We start from the raw sequence: 14,744 nt of genomic DNA on the forward strand, positions 1-14,744 counted from the left end.
CCTGATTCAAAAACTCCGGCCAGAGGGGCAGTGAGTCAAGCCTCGGTGTCTTTATGGCACGATAATACCATATTGTAGTCTCGATTGGGGTTAATGTTATGACGTTCAAGGGTTCGCTTGTCGGTTCGCTGCCGACTGTGGAGGCTTTTGCCTAAAATTGCGGCGTTGCCTTGACCCTTTTCCCCACGGCCGGGACTAGCAACCAACAACCTACAACCAACAGGACGGGCAATTTCTCAGTTGGAGCTGTTTTACATCATATTCTGTAGATCAAAGGATGCAAGGCACCCGGCAGACAACGAAAAGTGATTCTTACTGGCATTGGATTGTGGGAAAAGACGATACATAGCCTTGAACGTGGCAATCGATAAGCGCCCAATGAAAAAGGAATTGGGGGCCCTGCATGCAGTGCTACACTATTCATACTATCAATATATACAGACTGGACTCTAGAACTCTTGTTTCCAGGGCAGACGCAGACACAGCCACACAGAGTTTGAGCATCGTCGCACACTTGTTTCTCTTATTCGACGGATAATGGCTCGTAGGAATTCCTCCAGCCTTCTTAGCCTCCTCCTCCAGGCACAGGTGGAGTTGGACCACTCATATCGCAGGGATCTCACCAGTTTCCACCTGAACTTCGACCAAGGGGTCACTTAGAACTACACTACACTATCTGCATTACATAACCTTACACGAGGAATAAAGAACGCTACGGAAACTAAACAACTCACTGAAATCAGGCAGCCTAGATTCTAAAATTGAGAAACAACGTAATCAACACACTCAGAAAGAATACGTCACCCTATGCTCAAAAAGACTCGCTCCTGAAGGAGCCGGCATGACTAGTGCGGTGTGTGTGTGTGGTCGTGCTAGGGACACCACTTAGACGGAGACCCGGAGCATCATATAGATCGGAGACAGGGGTGCGACTCGACCAACTGCCCTTTACCTAAACCAAACCGACCCAAAAGGTATCACATCCCATGGACGGGAGCCTGGCAGTGCGGCTCGGCACGATACCTCATGCCCACTGTGGAAAATGGGGTCCGTGATAATCGGTTCGCTCACTACAACATTCTGTTGGCTTGGGATTGGATCATTGTCCTGTTGTTGCCTATAAGACCTCTACCTTGTCCTCGGACGCTCTTATACCAGACAGATGCCTCGGGGTTTAAAAACGCCACGAGATGCTTTCCGTTCAGGCAGAAAATAAAGATCAAGACACACAAGTTCCATCCAAGCATATCTACACTTGAGACGATATACATCCATACAATCTGTTGCAAGAATTCAGTTGCCTATTACCACCTCTCTTATCCCCATTCTCTTCTCGCCAATCGTTCTATGGGCCACCTAGGACTCCCTCACTTGTACCAGTCCGTTATCAGAAACAACAATAGCCATGTTTGGTACTTGGAAGTACGATCCTGAGACGGATGAGGTCCAGAGCGTTCGCAATGGCTTCGACCCTGTCACGGCCCGCTCAAGTTCCCACCAGGCTTGCGATCGCTGTCATGAGAAGAAGGTACGTCTGCAGAAGCATTGGCTAGGCTTCTCAACGCCAAGATCTTTCCCTTGCCCTTTTCGCTTAGAGCTTATTCGCTGACGATGTTCCTGTAGCTCAAGTGCAGTGGAGACAAGAATGGCTGCGAACGATGTCGGAGCAATGGTCTTCGCTGCGAGTACACACGCTCAGGCTCCAAGTCTTCCAAGAAGAAAAGCAGTCCTCGCAAGTCCAACGACGGCGACAGTCCATCGAGCTCCAGCTCCCGACGAGGGGGCAGCTCTTCCAAGCGGTCTAGCAAGCATCACGGACACTCGTCTCGCATAGTCACCTCGGGGGACGAAGCAGGGGGTGTTCTGAGCCAGTTCGACTTCTCACAGCTCAGCCCTGAAGACGGGTTCGATCTCAACTTGCTCTCGAGCGCTGACCAGAGCGCCGGAGGCTATGCCACGGCTGGACCCTCGGGAGACCAGTACAGCATGCAAGGCTATGACACGAGCTATCAGCAGTGGGATGCATCAGGGTACTCGCAGGGCTACTCGAATGAAGCCTGGGGCGGCGAGTATGACCAGAGTGCTTACACCCATGATCCGCGATACTATCACGGCGGACGCTAGTCCTAGGGCAAGGCTGACTCGGGAATAACTTAACGACATCATGACGGAAAGTGTATGATTAAACCTTTTTTTTTCCTTTTCACTTCTCTTTATACCCCGTTTTAATCCTGTTCCTTTTCTTTTCTCTCTTTTGTTAGAAGCATTGTTTAGCAAACCAATTTCATGTTTATTACACTTACATAGAACACAACGCTTGGATGGACCGTCATTCCTTCTGATGGCAAGGCGCACACAAGCTATGAATATCGAATGTTTTCTGATCTCTAATATGACCTACCTGTTTCGGGTGATTATTACTGTGGCGGAGCGCAAGAGCTAGAGCCCAAACCGAAACATCACGGCCCCAGAAGCTAAAGGGAATAAGAATAATAATAGAAATCGCGAACCGGAATTAAACGTTTATGCACGGGGGAGGAGGAGATGACTTGTCCGCTGCATTGCATGCTGACTCTCCTTCGTGTTGTTGGAGGAGACATGTGACCTTGTGAGTTGAAGGTAGAAATTGGAGTTGAAGTGCCTTAGTCATCATGCACGACGTCACAAATTGACCGGGGTAGCAAAAGAGCTCCCAAAGCTTTTTGCATCACGACTCTAAGCTCAATCGCTAAGCGCCAGTTGCAACAGTTGCATTTCTCACTTGCATATAATTCGCAAAAATGGCGAATGAAGATTCAGTGACGGCGGCTAAATCAAAGTCTGTTTTTGACTATCTCAACGATTGGGGCAGTAAGTCACTCACCCACTCACTCACTCGCCCATACCATTTCACACTTTCTTCCCAGTATCAGTGCAAATACCCTTGTGATCCAAGAAAAAAACAAGTTATAAACTGACAGAGGAAAAAAACCAGCTGCATCTCTCCCTCCATCTCTCCTAGCAACCCTCATTACCGCTCTTCACGCTCGGCCCCCATCCCTGCCCCTCTTCATCTTCACACCTCCGCTGCTCTTCTCGTCCTACCTCAACCTGTCCGGCTATCCCACCGGCAGCGCTGGTCTAACCGCTGCCTGGTCCGGTCTCTACGTGCTGCTGGCTCTGCGACGACGCCAGCCTTTCCGTGGACGCTTCTCGGTCCGAGGGGTCGTGCGTGGCACGGCGATTGGGTTGGGGGCCGCGAACTGCGTTGCTGGCGGTTGGGTCTATGCCAATGGTGATTTTGAGAAGGATGAGAAGGCCAGAGTGGACAGAAACCGATGGGGCAACTAAAGGATTTGAGTTTGTGTTGGCTGTATGATAGGTGTTGTACGATATGTTTGTTGTATGTCAGCGCGGATTGAGATTATAGGAGCCGTTGGTCCGGCAGTTGGGTGTGTTGGTTATGACTGAAGATGCATATGCGTCACGAAAATGAACATCTGTCTATCAATTGCACATGGCCAGGATAACAAACTAGCGCCAACAAACCACACAATACTGTAACCCTTCGTCGTGACTCACAAGTCATCTCTCATACATCTGAGACAAAGCAAATTTCTACGTAAGTATCCTCTCATGGTAGAAACTACTGGTCATGAAGTTGCGATCCTTCAAGCCAGGGTCAGATCATAAAGCGTACACGAATGTCGACAGGCATTAGGAACGAGTGGGAACGAGCTTACCACCAACAATTGGTCGCAATACGAGACGGCGAGGCAGATTTACAAAAAACCGAAGCGACCCTGACATACATGATAAGCAGAATGTTCCTTTTATAAGCTTGAGTGGTAATTGATTCTATTCCCATGTTGCAGCTGTGGCTGACATGCTGCAGTGACATCCAGATATAGCATCACCAGCCTCAATCCTACCCAATGTGTTAGTCATGCTGTCCAGAGGATCAGATGAGTCAGAACGATATATATTGAAGGGTTGCGAAGCTTTGCTATCGTCTATAGGACTCGAGAAGATAATTTAGGCTTCCTGTCGTCACGACGAGTGGTACCTCAATTTTTGCCCAAGGCATAAACTCAAGCTTATAGCCCTGCTCACGGAGGCATTGTCAGCATCACACGTACTGGAACTCATAATGATAGCACTTTTTTCTTCTGCTATTTTACCCAACGCCCTGCTATCCAGGTATCATCAGTATTTATCTATTAATACAGTTCAAACCCCGTATCTTCAATGCGCCTTTTGCTTCTCCTATCGCATCAACAGGCAAACTCATCGTGCCTCTGTCGAAAAAGGGAAATCTCCAGCCCAAAGTCTAGCATTCAGTGCCTCCCCTCATCTCTTTAGAATAAAACGCCAGTCCGGAAGACATTCTCAGCCCTTGATTCGTCTCCCAAAACCCATACGGCCCTTGCCGTCAAATGCATAGTACGTCATGAATAGAAAAAACCTCGACACATCTGGTTTTCAAGTGGTAAATATGAAATCCTTCTCTTGGTGGCTCAGACACGTCGTAGGCGGTCTGTGTCTGCCGAATCGAGGTTGTTATAAGTAAAAGGAAAAGTATCGGTTGTACATGTGTAGTTTGTGAAAAGAGCTTTTTTCGTGTTCGATTCAACTTTTCGAGGGATGAGATGATCAAAGTTTTGTTACGATGTCATTATCGGCCGTCGCCGAGTGGCCATGGTCAGAGAAGAAGATGGTCAGGCCTTGTCGCTGTGCTGAGTTTTGATCCTGACATGAAGAACAACAGCAAGACAAAGGCTGTGAGGAAGACGGCTCGAAAAAATGTGCGAGGTTGAAACCGACTGCGATTCTTGTAGACATCTTTTGTCATGTTGGGGATGGGATTCGAGATTCCCAAACTTGAGATCTGGAAGTCATCAAGATAGTTGACATCGCACTCACGGGCCTTTGGCTCGGCGTAGCTCTTGTACTCTGCGACGACGCTCTCAGCGTTCCAGCCGGCGATCTTTCGGACAACTCCGACAACGCATCCAGTTCGGTGCTTTCCGTGATTGCAGTGAATCAACAGAGGGTAATTTGACTTGTCGAGGACGATACTGAGGATGGCCTTCATTGTGCCCAGAGGGATAGCCTCCTTCTTTGTGCCCTTCATGTTGAAGACGACTTGTCGAATACCTTCACGCTGGACGAATGTCTCTAGATCGTGATCAAGTTCGTCCTTCTTGACAAGCGTGCTACAACAGGTTAGCGGCGATGCCAAAAACGCATCATAATGGAGGCACTAACACAATGGTCTTGAGGCCCAGACCCTTGAGGTACTCAAAATCGTGAGACCTAGGAAAGCTACTTCGGTAAACGCCTGGAATGACAACGCCAAAATTGTGAGGCCGGCCATTGAAGGGCGCTGTGTAGTCGGTTGATTGTGATTGATATGCCGATGTTGAGGAGGCTTGACTTCGGTTAGAGATAGTTCATTGGGTCCAGATTATCTAGTGCAACTTACCACTCGAATTGCTAGTTCTTGAAGAGGTTGATAGGGATGCTTCCATATTGACGGCGGAAAGGCTCCCGGATCGGCTGACATTTGTGGCATCGCGGCCATTAAAGAGGGCTTCCTCTACTTCTTGCATCGTTTCTTCTCTTGTAGAGCTTCGGGAGCCCTGTCTTGAACGGAATTGTGTGGCGCTGGGTGTTTGTTGGCCTTCTCTGGTATGCGTAGGCTCGTCCACGAAGAGTCGTGAACTGCGTTTCGAAGTCATGTTGTCTAAGGTCATACAATCTTGTTCTGATCCTCTAGGACTAATTCGGACGACTTGGTGATGTCGCTATGATAGTAACCGTGGAGTAGATGGCTGATAGATCGGAAGAAGGAAGTAGGTGGTAGATAGGTTGAAGAGTGAGGTTGTCGTGGGGGAAGGCGAGTTGAGTTGATGTTTGAAGGCGGTATAGACTTTTAAAATCGGAAGTTTGAAGTTGCAACGGTAGGTCGAAAAGGCAACCTATGTAGTTGCAAGTGCTCGCGCGTTGCAAGTATCGGCTACAAGATTGTGGAATTCATTTTGACGACGATGAGCTGAACAAGCAACTTCATTCGAGTCTGGATATTGGGGTGGGAGGCACGAGATCAAGTATTCAAGCGTGGGGGGTGAAGGAAGAATCCTTGCTCTGAAGCAGGTCCCAGTCTCCAGATAATTTAGCTTGGGTCTTTGACAGGAGCTCGGTCAAGGAGAAGGAGAAAGGTTGGTGGTGATGAAAGGAAGAATGGGGCGACCAAAAAAAGATGCCGCCGGGCTTGCTTTGAAAGACAAGGCAAGGCTGTCGTGGGTTCTTGTCCTGTCTTGTCTTGTCTCGAACAAGGGTCCACCAACGGATGGATATGCAGTAAAATCCCGACGATGCCAGGGACTGGGACTGTAATCTGCTGCCGGGCGGAGCGGAGAGGACTGGCTGACTGGTCTCACTGACTGCTGAGAAAGCGAAAAAGCGCGAGGAGTGACCGTAGTTGACCAACACACGACAGTAAGCAAGGATTGTCAGTGGGAAAAATCTGGTGGTGGTGATGATGGTTAAGTAGAAGTGACTTGGCCAAGATGGGGGCGACAGAATAACCACCAAAGTCTATGGGGGTGTAAGAAAGAACTCTGGGACGATGACGATTCGTATGATTGGCTCATCTCATCTGTACTATGCCCTAAGGGGAAACTCTATCGGCTGAGCTAAGAGGGCCAGGTGTGTCGGGGGTAATTTATGGTGGCCCGCAACCAGACACGGAACAGCGAGTTCAGTTCAGTTCAGGGCTCTGGAGCCTCCATCACAAACTAAACTCCACTGACACTCACTGTGAGATGGAAGCGAGAGTGAAAAGTCCGCTCGGAGATACTGACTTGAATGACTTGACTTGACTAGCTGACTGTACTGTACAGCTGTTCCAAGATCCATTGATTAACAATCGACTAATCGTGACAACTGTAAGATCATCCTCTGATCAGAGACATTTGTCACTAGACCAAACCCGGGCCTTGGTTACATCGCAGACGTACGCTGCACGAGTCTCGAAGTGAATGAATATTGCATATCAAATCAATCTCCATGCACCACAGCATGCCATTTCTCCCTCACGCTCGACACGTTTGCGTTTCAAGGTTGTTCAGTCTCCCCGCGTTACCAGAAACTCTATCCAACTCTGTCCATGTCATCGCACATGGCATGCTTCTTTTGTGGCTCTCTCTATTTTTCTCTCGGTTGTTTTAATGCAAAAGTTTATACCCTTAGCAACCTCTAGCTACCATAGCTTGGGGTGATTTGCCGAGGCGGGCTGTTTTCTCGGCCGTCGGCACCGTAGCTTTCTTCCCAAGGTTTACACATCCCACGTCCCGCATCACGATGCATTTGAATGTCGCATGCAAAAAGCATCGTGGAAAATAATTAGGCTGTATGTATGTACACAAGAGGCCTAGAACGCGCAACCTCGAAGCCCTCGAGCCACATGGTGTATCCAAGCCACACCCACTCTCTCGACCAATCTCACCCTCTTTTGGGCAAGACGATGACGGAGACGCACGTCCTTTGTGCAAGGTATCCCCCTGGTCGGGGCGCCTCTCCAAACGCGACAGCAACAGCTCGAAATATGATGACCCAGCTTCATTATTCTATGCGTTATACAACAATTAATACCTTACGCAAACATGTCGCCTCTTTCTTTTGTGTGTTTTACCCCAGGATCATCCACGCAACGGAAGTCCGGAGTAACGAAGATCAAACTTGGAGTTTCCTGCCTCGAAATGTAATGATATTCGTGGGCTACCGCGCGCAAGGCACATTTCTGCTGTAGATCAGTAAATGGTGTGCTGCTGTTGTTAAACGAGTGGATGTCCTCTAACAAAAGCTCATATGGAAGCCAATGAGCTTGTAGTATCTTGGACCCTTTCTAAACACAGACCGCCGCTCACCTTGGATCTGAACGCGCCGGTGCTCGTTTGATGCCAGCTAAAAGACTAGGTTGGTGTGTTGATCGCTTCACCTATTGAGGGGTAAAACGACAACGCAGCACATTTTTGGCTTGTGATTTACCTGGAACAACGACGCAGTGTTTTAAAAGTCTGTGATATTATAGAAAAAGAAACTGTGTTGTGCGTGGTTATGGCGTTCAAGGTCTACGCTACGAGTGATGTCAGTCTTTGGAGGCGAGGCACAAGGCGCGGTTGAGACACGGCGTCGATCTGTCATGCTCGAGGTCAAACATCCACGTAGCACAGATACGTATACATACGTATATTCAATATGCATATTTACATACCGCACCTGATATTCACCTCATGAAACGCCTTGAAACCAACATCCAGACGTCGCAAAGAGATAAACGCCAACCTGTAGCTTTTGGATCTCCCCACAGAGTGCAACCAATGATGCACAGCATAAGTCAAAGCTGTTTCTGGTAGAACTTGACCCTCCAATGAGATACTGAGCAACTTATTTTGTCACCCTCGCCCACCACTTGTACCAAGCCAGCCCTGAGCCATTGCCGCCACAGTGATCATCATCGTAGCTTGGCGGATTCGGCACAGTCGGGGGGCCCTTGTATGTACAACAAGTCCCTGAAATGATGATCCATTCTGCATCATCGCATCCTTCTTTTTTGCCCTGCATTGCTAAATGTGCATGATTTAATATTACAGATATGTTGGTATTGACCTGACGTCTTTTGCTTCAGGGTTTAGACATTATTGAGTCGCATTCTTTGGGCCTCATAAGCTTCGATGGTGCTTTCACACAAAAAATTAAAATATTTTCTACGTTAGCTGAAAGTGAGCTGAACTGAAATGGTCTGGTTGTAAGTGGCGGAAGCATGACGGCCGGACTCGACCGAACCACCGACACGGCCGTAATTACGGCTGTGTCGGATATCTCCCGGCGTGTCGCTCTTATGATATCAGCTTCAAATATCCGTAGTTCTTGTTTTTTTCTTGTGTGAGCAACGGAATATCGCAAGATACCAATCCGACCTTATTCCTCCGTGGATATTACCAATTCATATCTCCATCGTCCGCTATTCCCGACCATCACGGGGTTTTTTCCTCTTCTGCAACGCACCATTTGGAAAATCTGATCGACGTCATCGCTGCTTACGAGAGTTGTTTCGTCTCACTCCAGCCTCAATATCAGCCTCACCTAACAGTCACTCTTCACTTTGTTGCTATATCTGGATGCCTTGAGATTATTCAATAGTATGCTGCCGTAGAATGTGCATCGCCCGCTTACACGCGACATGTCGTTTGCAGATACTCCCCAACCACCAATCATTTTCCCGGTTGACCTGGGCGTAACTTTAACTCATGGTCCGTGAACGGCTTGAAATGTTAATGTGTCGTGTCACATCCAAAGGTTCAAAGATTGGAAAGTGCTCGTGTGCCCGTATCAACAAACTGACACGGATACGGCATCATCCTTGGTAGAGCAGGCCTCAGTATACCAGGCTCTTCCCTGTCCGGGGACGTTCAAAGTCAAGATCAATGACTTACACCGCGCGGGATGAAACCTTTGCAGGAACTTTCTTACGTACATACAGCTCTCGGTAAGAGATGCACACATCTCGGTCACCTATTTTAGGAGCACCCGACCTCAGATCTGTCTCAAACATGTTGGGCGTCAAAACGATAGGGACAAGGTCCCACGTGAAGACCTACGCTTTTCGACACCGAAGATGCAACGGGCCAAGCAACCCGCGATACTGGGATCCTTGTGTCTTCCTATTCGGGACACCGAGATCCCACGGTCTCAGCTCGTTCTCAGGGGAGAGCAGCTCTGCCCCCAGCTCCGGGTCTAGATCCCCGAGCCAATTAGGGAGATGGAGTTTGTGACAAGCTATTGCATCTAGAATTTCCGCATATGAGGAGAATTTTGTGAGAGGCTCTTCAGCCCTGTCAACGGCAGTGGAACATGCGGGCGCCTGGCCGAGGGCACGGAGCTGTAAGCTTTGAAGAGGGCCAATGGGATTGGTTGTAGGAAATGAAGAATTCGCGTGAATTGAATTCGAAAGCTTGTCTCCTTGTTGTTGTGTATGTTGTTGTCAGTTGATATGCTCAAATTGCTCAATGCTAGCTCATGCATTATCACGCAGCTCCTTGTCCCCTCACCCGAGCATGTACCCAAGACATTGGATGGACGCATGTTGAAAGAAGCTCATCACAACTGTTTCACATGCGAAATCATAATCGACATTTCTAATTCGGAAACATATTTTGCCGAAGAACTTCACTCGATCATTCATCGGCAAGTATCTCCTGAGCCGTGTATGGTAGACGGCAGTTTCTCGAAGCACACCGAATTTGCCGGCGGCTATAATGTGTAATTGTGTATCATGCTATGGAAATGACAGGTTCTATCGAGATGGCACATGTCCCAACGTATCGTCAGATCATCTGTGAAGTTATTGGCAGTTTTCTAACCGACATCTTGGTACATATGCAACTTGTTGTTGGTTGACCCGCGCTTCCGGTCTCGGTCTAATTGCATTGCGATCGAGTGCAAGTGTCGTGAGATTGAAGTTGTGGACCTTGATGAAGCTACCCTGAAGTGAAGCATCACGTTGATGTTTTCAAGATCATCAATGTCAAACCATTAAATTTGTAACATGATCCGTCAAATGACTATTTCCAATTGCCAAACAAAGACATTGCCTCATATTTTTGTCTCAGCTCATGTTTTGGTGTCATATCATGTTCACGATCTGCATAGAGTTGACCCTACTGCAAGATGCCCCACGACTCGCCATGTTAAGCCGAGCCGTGAAGTGCTCTTGAAGTTTTTATCACCAAAACTGAGCCATTTGTTGTTACATTACCACTCACCATTGATAACCGATAGCCAATAAGACCTTTATTTCCGTCCCTGTGCCCACACTACAATGACGTTGGGGTCGTGTAGGATGCATCAACCCCGCTGAGGGGTTGTTGAGGAATTCATATATCAAGACGCATCCTCTGCCTTTCTTCACTCTTGTTCTTCAACTCAATTATCTGACAGTCATCTTGTCTCATTCAGTAACTTTGTTTAACCCACTACTCACATAACTTTCGGTACGATGTGACAACGCATGAATAAGGAGCAATGGCTCACTTCGCAATTATTACCATGTATCAAGGTAACGTTTAAAAGAACGCATCCGGGTGTTCAACTGCCTCTATGCTCTGTACCTTCCCTCATCTCACAACACGTCTCATCCACCTTCTATGGTGATGACTGTGCATCGTGTGTGAGGACGGGCAGAGCAGGGCAGTTGATCTGAGAAATACCGGCGAACTTGATCTGGATAATACCAGCGAAAGGACATGCTTCTTGACATCCCCCCCTTTGCTCCGGGTGACCGGGAAACTAACCCTATCAGCATACCACTTGATCTTTCATCATGTCGACTGACAAGATCACTTTCCTCACCAACTGGTACAACTGACTTGCTTTAGACGATGAACTTGTGTTGACTGTTGTTAGGCACGCTACGCCTTACCACGCGCCGCTGTACCTGGCTCAGGCCAAGGGATACTTTAAGGACGAGGGAATCAAGGTTGCTCTTCTTGAGCCCAACGACCCTAGTGTAGGTGCTTGCTCTATGATGAATGGCGATCAAGATGCTGACGACCGCCCAGGATGTCACTGAGATCATTGGTACTGGCAAGGTCGACCTTGGCTTCAAGGCCATGATTCACACTCTGGCTGCCAAGGCTCGAAACTTCCCCGTCCAGTCCATTGGTAGTCTTCTCGACGAGCCATTCACTGGCGTCGTCTACCTCAAGGACTCTGGCATCACCACCGACTTCCGCACCCTCAAGGGCAAGCGCATCGGCTATGTCGGTGAATTTGGCAAGATCCAGATCGATGAGCTCACCTCGCACTACGGCATGACTCCTGACGACTACACTGCCGTGCGTTGTGGTATGAACGTCTCCAAGGCCATCATCAAGGGCGAAATCGACGCCGGTATCGGCCTGGAGAACGTTCAGATGGTTGAGCTCGAGGAGTGGCTCTCCGCCCAGGGCCGTCCCAAAGATGATGTCCAGATGCTCCGTATCGACGAACTCGCCGAGCTTGGCTGCTGCTGCTTCTGCACCATCCTCTACATCGGTAATGAGAAGTTCCTCGCCGAGAACCCCGAGAAAGTCCGCTCGTTCCTCCGCGCGGTGAAGAAGGCCACCGATTTTGTCCTCGCTGAGCCCGAGAAGGCATGGGCTGAGTACGTCGACTTCAAGCCCGTCATGGGTACCGCGCTCAACCGCAAGATCTTTGAGCGCAGCTTTGCCTACTTCAGCAAGGACCTCAAGAACGTCAAGCGTGACTGGGAGAAGGTCACCAAGTACGGCAAGCGTCTGGGTGTTCTGGACGAGAGCTTTGAGCCCAACTACACCAACTCGTACCTCGAGTGGACTCTTTCTGGAGAGTCTAGCGACCCTACTGGAGACCAGAAGCGTATTGCTCAGCTCCAGAAGGATGTCGCTGCTTCTGGTGGCTTTCACCGTCTTCAGGCTGAGGTCAAGGCTTGATTGAGCCTTGGGATGATGCGAAGGAACATGGTTTGACCTAGTACAGATACATATCTGATACACTCTTTTATGGTCTGGGGGAAACTACAAGGTCACTCGTTTAGCAGGCTCTGCCACACCAATATCAAGTAACTCACTCTCGTATTATTAGTCCATGAATGTGAAGTCTGTATCTCGTAACGATGCCGGCGCTGGACTGGAATGCTGACTGCCACCACGTTGATGAACCGTTTCCGGCCAAACGGCTTGATTAGCCGTTTCCTAAAATATGCATCTACGTAAGCGTATTGATTTCGTGCGGCTGAAATTCCCCATGCTTCCGTCCGGATGTAGAATGAGTGAAGTTTACTACAGCCCTATACGAACTGAGACATGCTGACCGGGCAGCCGGGAAGCCACTCGATCTTAAGGCTGACATGACATGGCCAATATGTGCAGACCTCGAAAGAGACAGTGAGAGTTTCTTGAGAGATTTCACAGAGAGATGTATGAGCATATGCATGAAAGGAGGGTATTATAATATTGATAGCGTTGGAGCCTGCTTGGTGTATATGCCAGATACCTATCTACATGCAGCCTAAGAAGAAACATTACTGAACGTGCATTATCGTATTTAAAACTCATAAACTTTATGTCGTGAAGGGAATGTGTATCATTATGGTGTGAACTCAAGAACATGCTCGGGGTGTGGGTCGGCGAGGAAATCTGGGGGCAGAGTGCCAGGAGGAGGAGCCTGAATCAAGTTCATTAGCATTTTGGTCAAGACCCGAGTTAGGGGATACTCACCTGAAGCTTCTCGGACCACTTCTTGATATCTTCGTAGTTCTTGCAAGTGTGCTTGGTGTTGAAGTCGGGGAATGCGCTGGGGTTCTTTCTGTCGTACCAGACTTGTCCAAGAACACCGGTATCGACGTTGCACATGAGAACTTGGCGAATTGTGTCAAGGCAGTGTGCTATATAAGTCAGTTTTGAATGGTGTTGAGGAATAGTGATAATGACTTACTGACGTGTAGGCGGAAGACTTCGCCGTCGTTCTTGAAGGCATGTCCACCCAGGGCCTTGTAGTGGTCGTAATTGAAGTAGAGAGACTTGCGTACAAGATTCTGTGAAGAGATTAACCATTGTTTCGTTTACTCTTGCAACTGAGTCCCTACCAGACAGTGAAGGTGATGCATGCCCTCAACGTTGACGATGAAACCGCCGCCATGCTCAGGACTGACTTGGACATGGGCATCGGTGAGGCCACTGGCGATTCCATCTTCGTATGAGATGACACCAGGTCGATCTAAACAACGTTAGTTGATGCTTCAGTAATGTTGTTCAAAAGGCAAACACATACAATCAACACCAAGTGATTCCCATGCTTCATCGACTTTCGCAGAGCCATTCTTGCGGAAGTCATTCTCTTCCATAAAGTTTCCATCAAATGGTTGTTCGTGGTATTTTATCGCAACGTCCTTCAGAACCGGTGCTGTGGTTGAGAAGGTCAATTGATGCTTCGAGCTGGGGTCATTGAGTTGAGGACTTACACCATGCTGTTGTGTGTGCAGCACATGTCTGGTCAATGTTGAGATATGCCATTGAGATCCAAGCACCAGAGAGCGCTGAGATGAAGATAATTGAGAGTAAAGTGAAGATCCATCCGACACATCTGCATGCAGAGCATCGCCGTCTTCGAGGAGGGGCATAATGGTAGGATTCTGAGTCTTCGTCTGTATCTTGACCATCGACGAGAGGGTTCAAGAGGGCAGATTCTTGTTCTTGCTTGGGAACCATATTTGCAACGATTGAGAGGTGTGAACAAGAGAAGAGAATCAATTGATGAAAGTCTTGTGTTTAAAGGTGAGATGAATCTGAGTAAGACAAGAATAGAGTCAGAAATTAGAAGAAGGAAATGTCCGAAAGCTCTCGAGGTTCTGATAAAATTAGAACGGGAACTCTCGAGACCCTTAACATGACGATATTGAGCGGCTGACATCCATAGTGCCAACCCAATGCACACTGCCGATTCAGCCGGCGCAGTCTAGCAAACTCTCATGCTCCATATGAGGCAATACGTGGCTATCACAGCCCTCACAAAAAAGGTTCTAGACATGGGCATCGGGCTAGAGCAGTGAGATGCGCAGGAAGTAAGAAGTGAGATACAAGATAGGACCAACCCAACTTACACGAGAAAACGAGGCGGGCACCAATCACCAAGACCCAGACTAGAAGCGATTATGCCTACATCGACATAGCGCACCTCGTGAA

At 48.4% G+C, this 14,744-nt stretch overlaps 6 protein-coding genes across 12 annotated transcripts; 4 read left to right on the forward strand and 2 right to left on the reverse strand.

Annotated features, from left to right (window-relative positions):
- The first annotated feature begins 1,320 nt into the window (after window positions 1–1,320).
- On the forward strand, window positions 1,321–2,170 carry FVEG_09763 (hypothetical protein). The gene is made up of 2 exons (XM_018898831.1): window positions 1,321–1,528; window positions 1,624–2,170. Exons 1-2 carry the CDS (start codon window positions 1,406–1,408, stop codon window positions 2,122–2,124), a joined length of 624 nt encoding a protein of 207 aa, XP_018756785.1. The 5' UTR covers window positions 1,321–1,405; the 3' UTR covers window positions 2,125–2,170.
- Window positions 2,171–2,682: 512 nt separating this feature from the next.
- On the forward strand, window positions 2,683–4,235 carry FVEG_09762 (hypothetical protein). Of its 3 annotated transcripts, XM_018898830.1 has the most exons (4): window positions 2,709–2,850; window positions 2,975–3,601; window positions 3,701–3,827; window positions 3,875–4,235. In XM_018898830.1, the coding sequence occupies exons 1-2, from the start codon at window positions 2,781–2,783 to the stop codon at window positions 3,328–3,330; spliced, it is 426 nt and encodes a 141-aa protein (XP_018756784.1). In that variant the 5' UTR covers window positions 2,709–2,780; the 3' UTR covers window positions 3,331–3,601; window positions 3,701–3,827; window positions 3,875–4,235. The 3 variants fall into 3 exon arrangements, with proteins under 3 accessions (XP_018756783.1, XP_018756784.1, XP_018756782.1); XM_018898829.1 differs by having other exon boundaries at window positions 2,683–2,850; window positions 2,975–3,827; XM_018898828.1 differs by having other exon boundaries at window positions 2,975–4,235.
- On the reverse strand, window positions 4,116–6,482 carry FVEG_09761 (hypothetical protein). The gene is made up of 3 exons (XM_018898827.1): window positions 5,465–6,482; window positions 5,248–5,410; window positions 4,116–5,195 (listed from the first exon to the last, which is right to left on the reverse strand). Exons 1-3 carry the CDS (start codon window positions 5,733–5,735, stop codon window positions 4,682–4,684), a joined length of 948 nt encoding a protein of 315 aa, XP_018756781.1. The 5' UTR covers window positions 5,736–6,482; the 3' UTR covers window positions 4,116–4,681.
- A 792-nt stretch (window positions 6,483–7,274) lies between these two features.
- On the forward strand, window positions 7,275–8,131 carry FVEG_16658 (hypothetical protein). The gene has a single exon (XM_018905902.1). It carries the CDS (start codon window positions 7,400–7,402, stop codon window positions 7,790–7,792), a length of 393 nt encoding a protein of 130 aa, XP_018756780.1. The 5' UTR covers window positions 7,275–7,399; the 3' UTR covers window positions 7,793–8,131.
- A 471-nt stretch (window positions 8,132–8,602) lies between these two features.
- On the forward strand, window positions 8,603–13,282 carry FVEG_09760 (protein NMT1). Of its 5 annotated transcripts, none has more exons than XM_018898823.1 (4): window positions 8,603–11,101; window positions 11,345–11,400; window positions 11,449–11,551; window positions 11,604–13,282. In XM_018898823.1, the coding sequence occupies exons 2-4, from the start codon at window positions 11,366–11,368 to the stop codon at window positions 12,492–12,494; spliced, it is 1,029 nt and encodes a 342-aa protein (XP_018756776.1). In that variant the 5' UTR covers window positions 8,603–11,101; window positions 11,345–11,365; the 3' UTR covers window positions 12,495–13,282. The 5 variants fall into 5 exon arrangements, with proteins under 5 accessions (XP_018756776.1, XP_018756777.1, XP_018756775.1 ...); XM_018898824.1 differs by having other exon boundaries at window positions 8,603–11,036; XM_018898825.1 differs by having other exon boundaries at window positions 11,014–11,036; window positions 11,102–11,400.
- FVEG_09759 (hypothetical protein) lies at window positions 12,990–14,413 on the reverse strand. The gene is made up of 6 exons (XM_018898821.1): window positions 14,024–14,413; window positions 13,834–13,965; window positions 13,649–13,779; window positions 13,498–13,597; window positions 13,281–13,447; window positions 12,990–13,227 (listed from the first exon to the last, which is right to left on the reverse strand). The coding sequence occupies exons 1-6, from the start codon at window positions 14,268–14,270 to the stop codon at window positions 13,150–13,152; spliced, it is 855 nt and encodes a 284-aa protein (XP_018756774.1). The 5' UTR covers window positions 14,271–14,413; the 3' UTR covers window positions 12,990–13,149.
- Window positions 14,414–14,744: the final 331 nt, after the last annotated feature.

This window comes from Fusarium verticillioides, chromosome 1 (genome assembly GCF_000149555.1).
Source record: "Fusarium verticillioides 7600 chromosome 1, whole genome shotgun sequence".
NCBI lineage: Eukaryota > Fungi > Ascomycota > Sordariomycetes > Hypocreales > Nectriaceae > Fusarium > Fusarium verticillioides.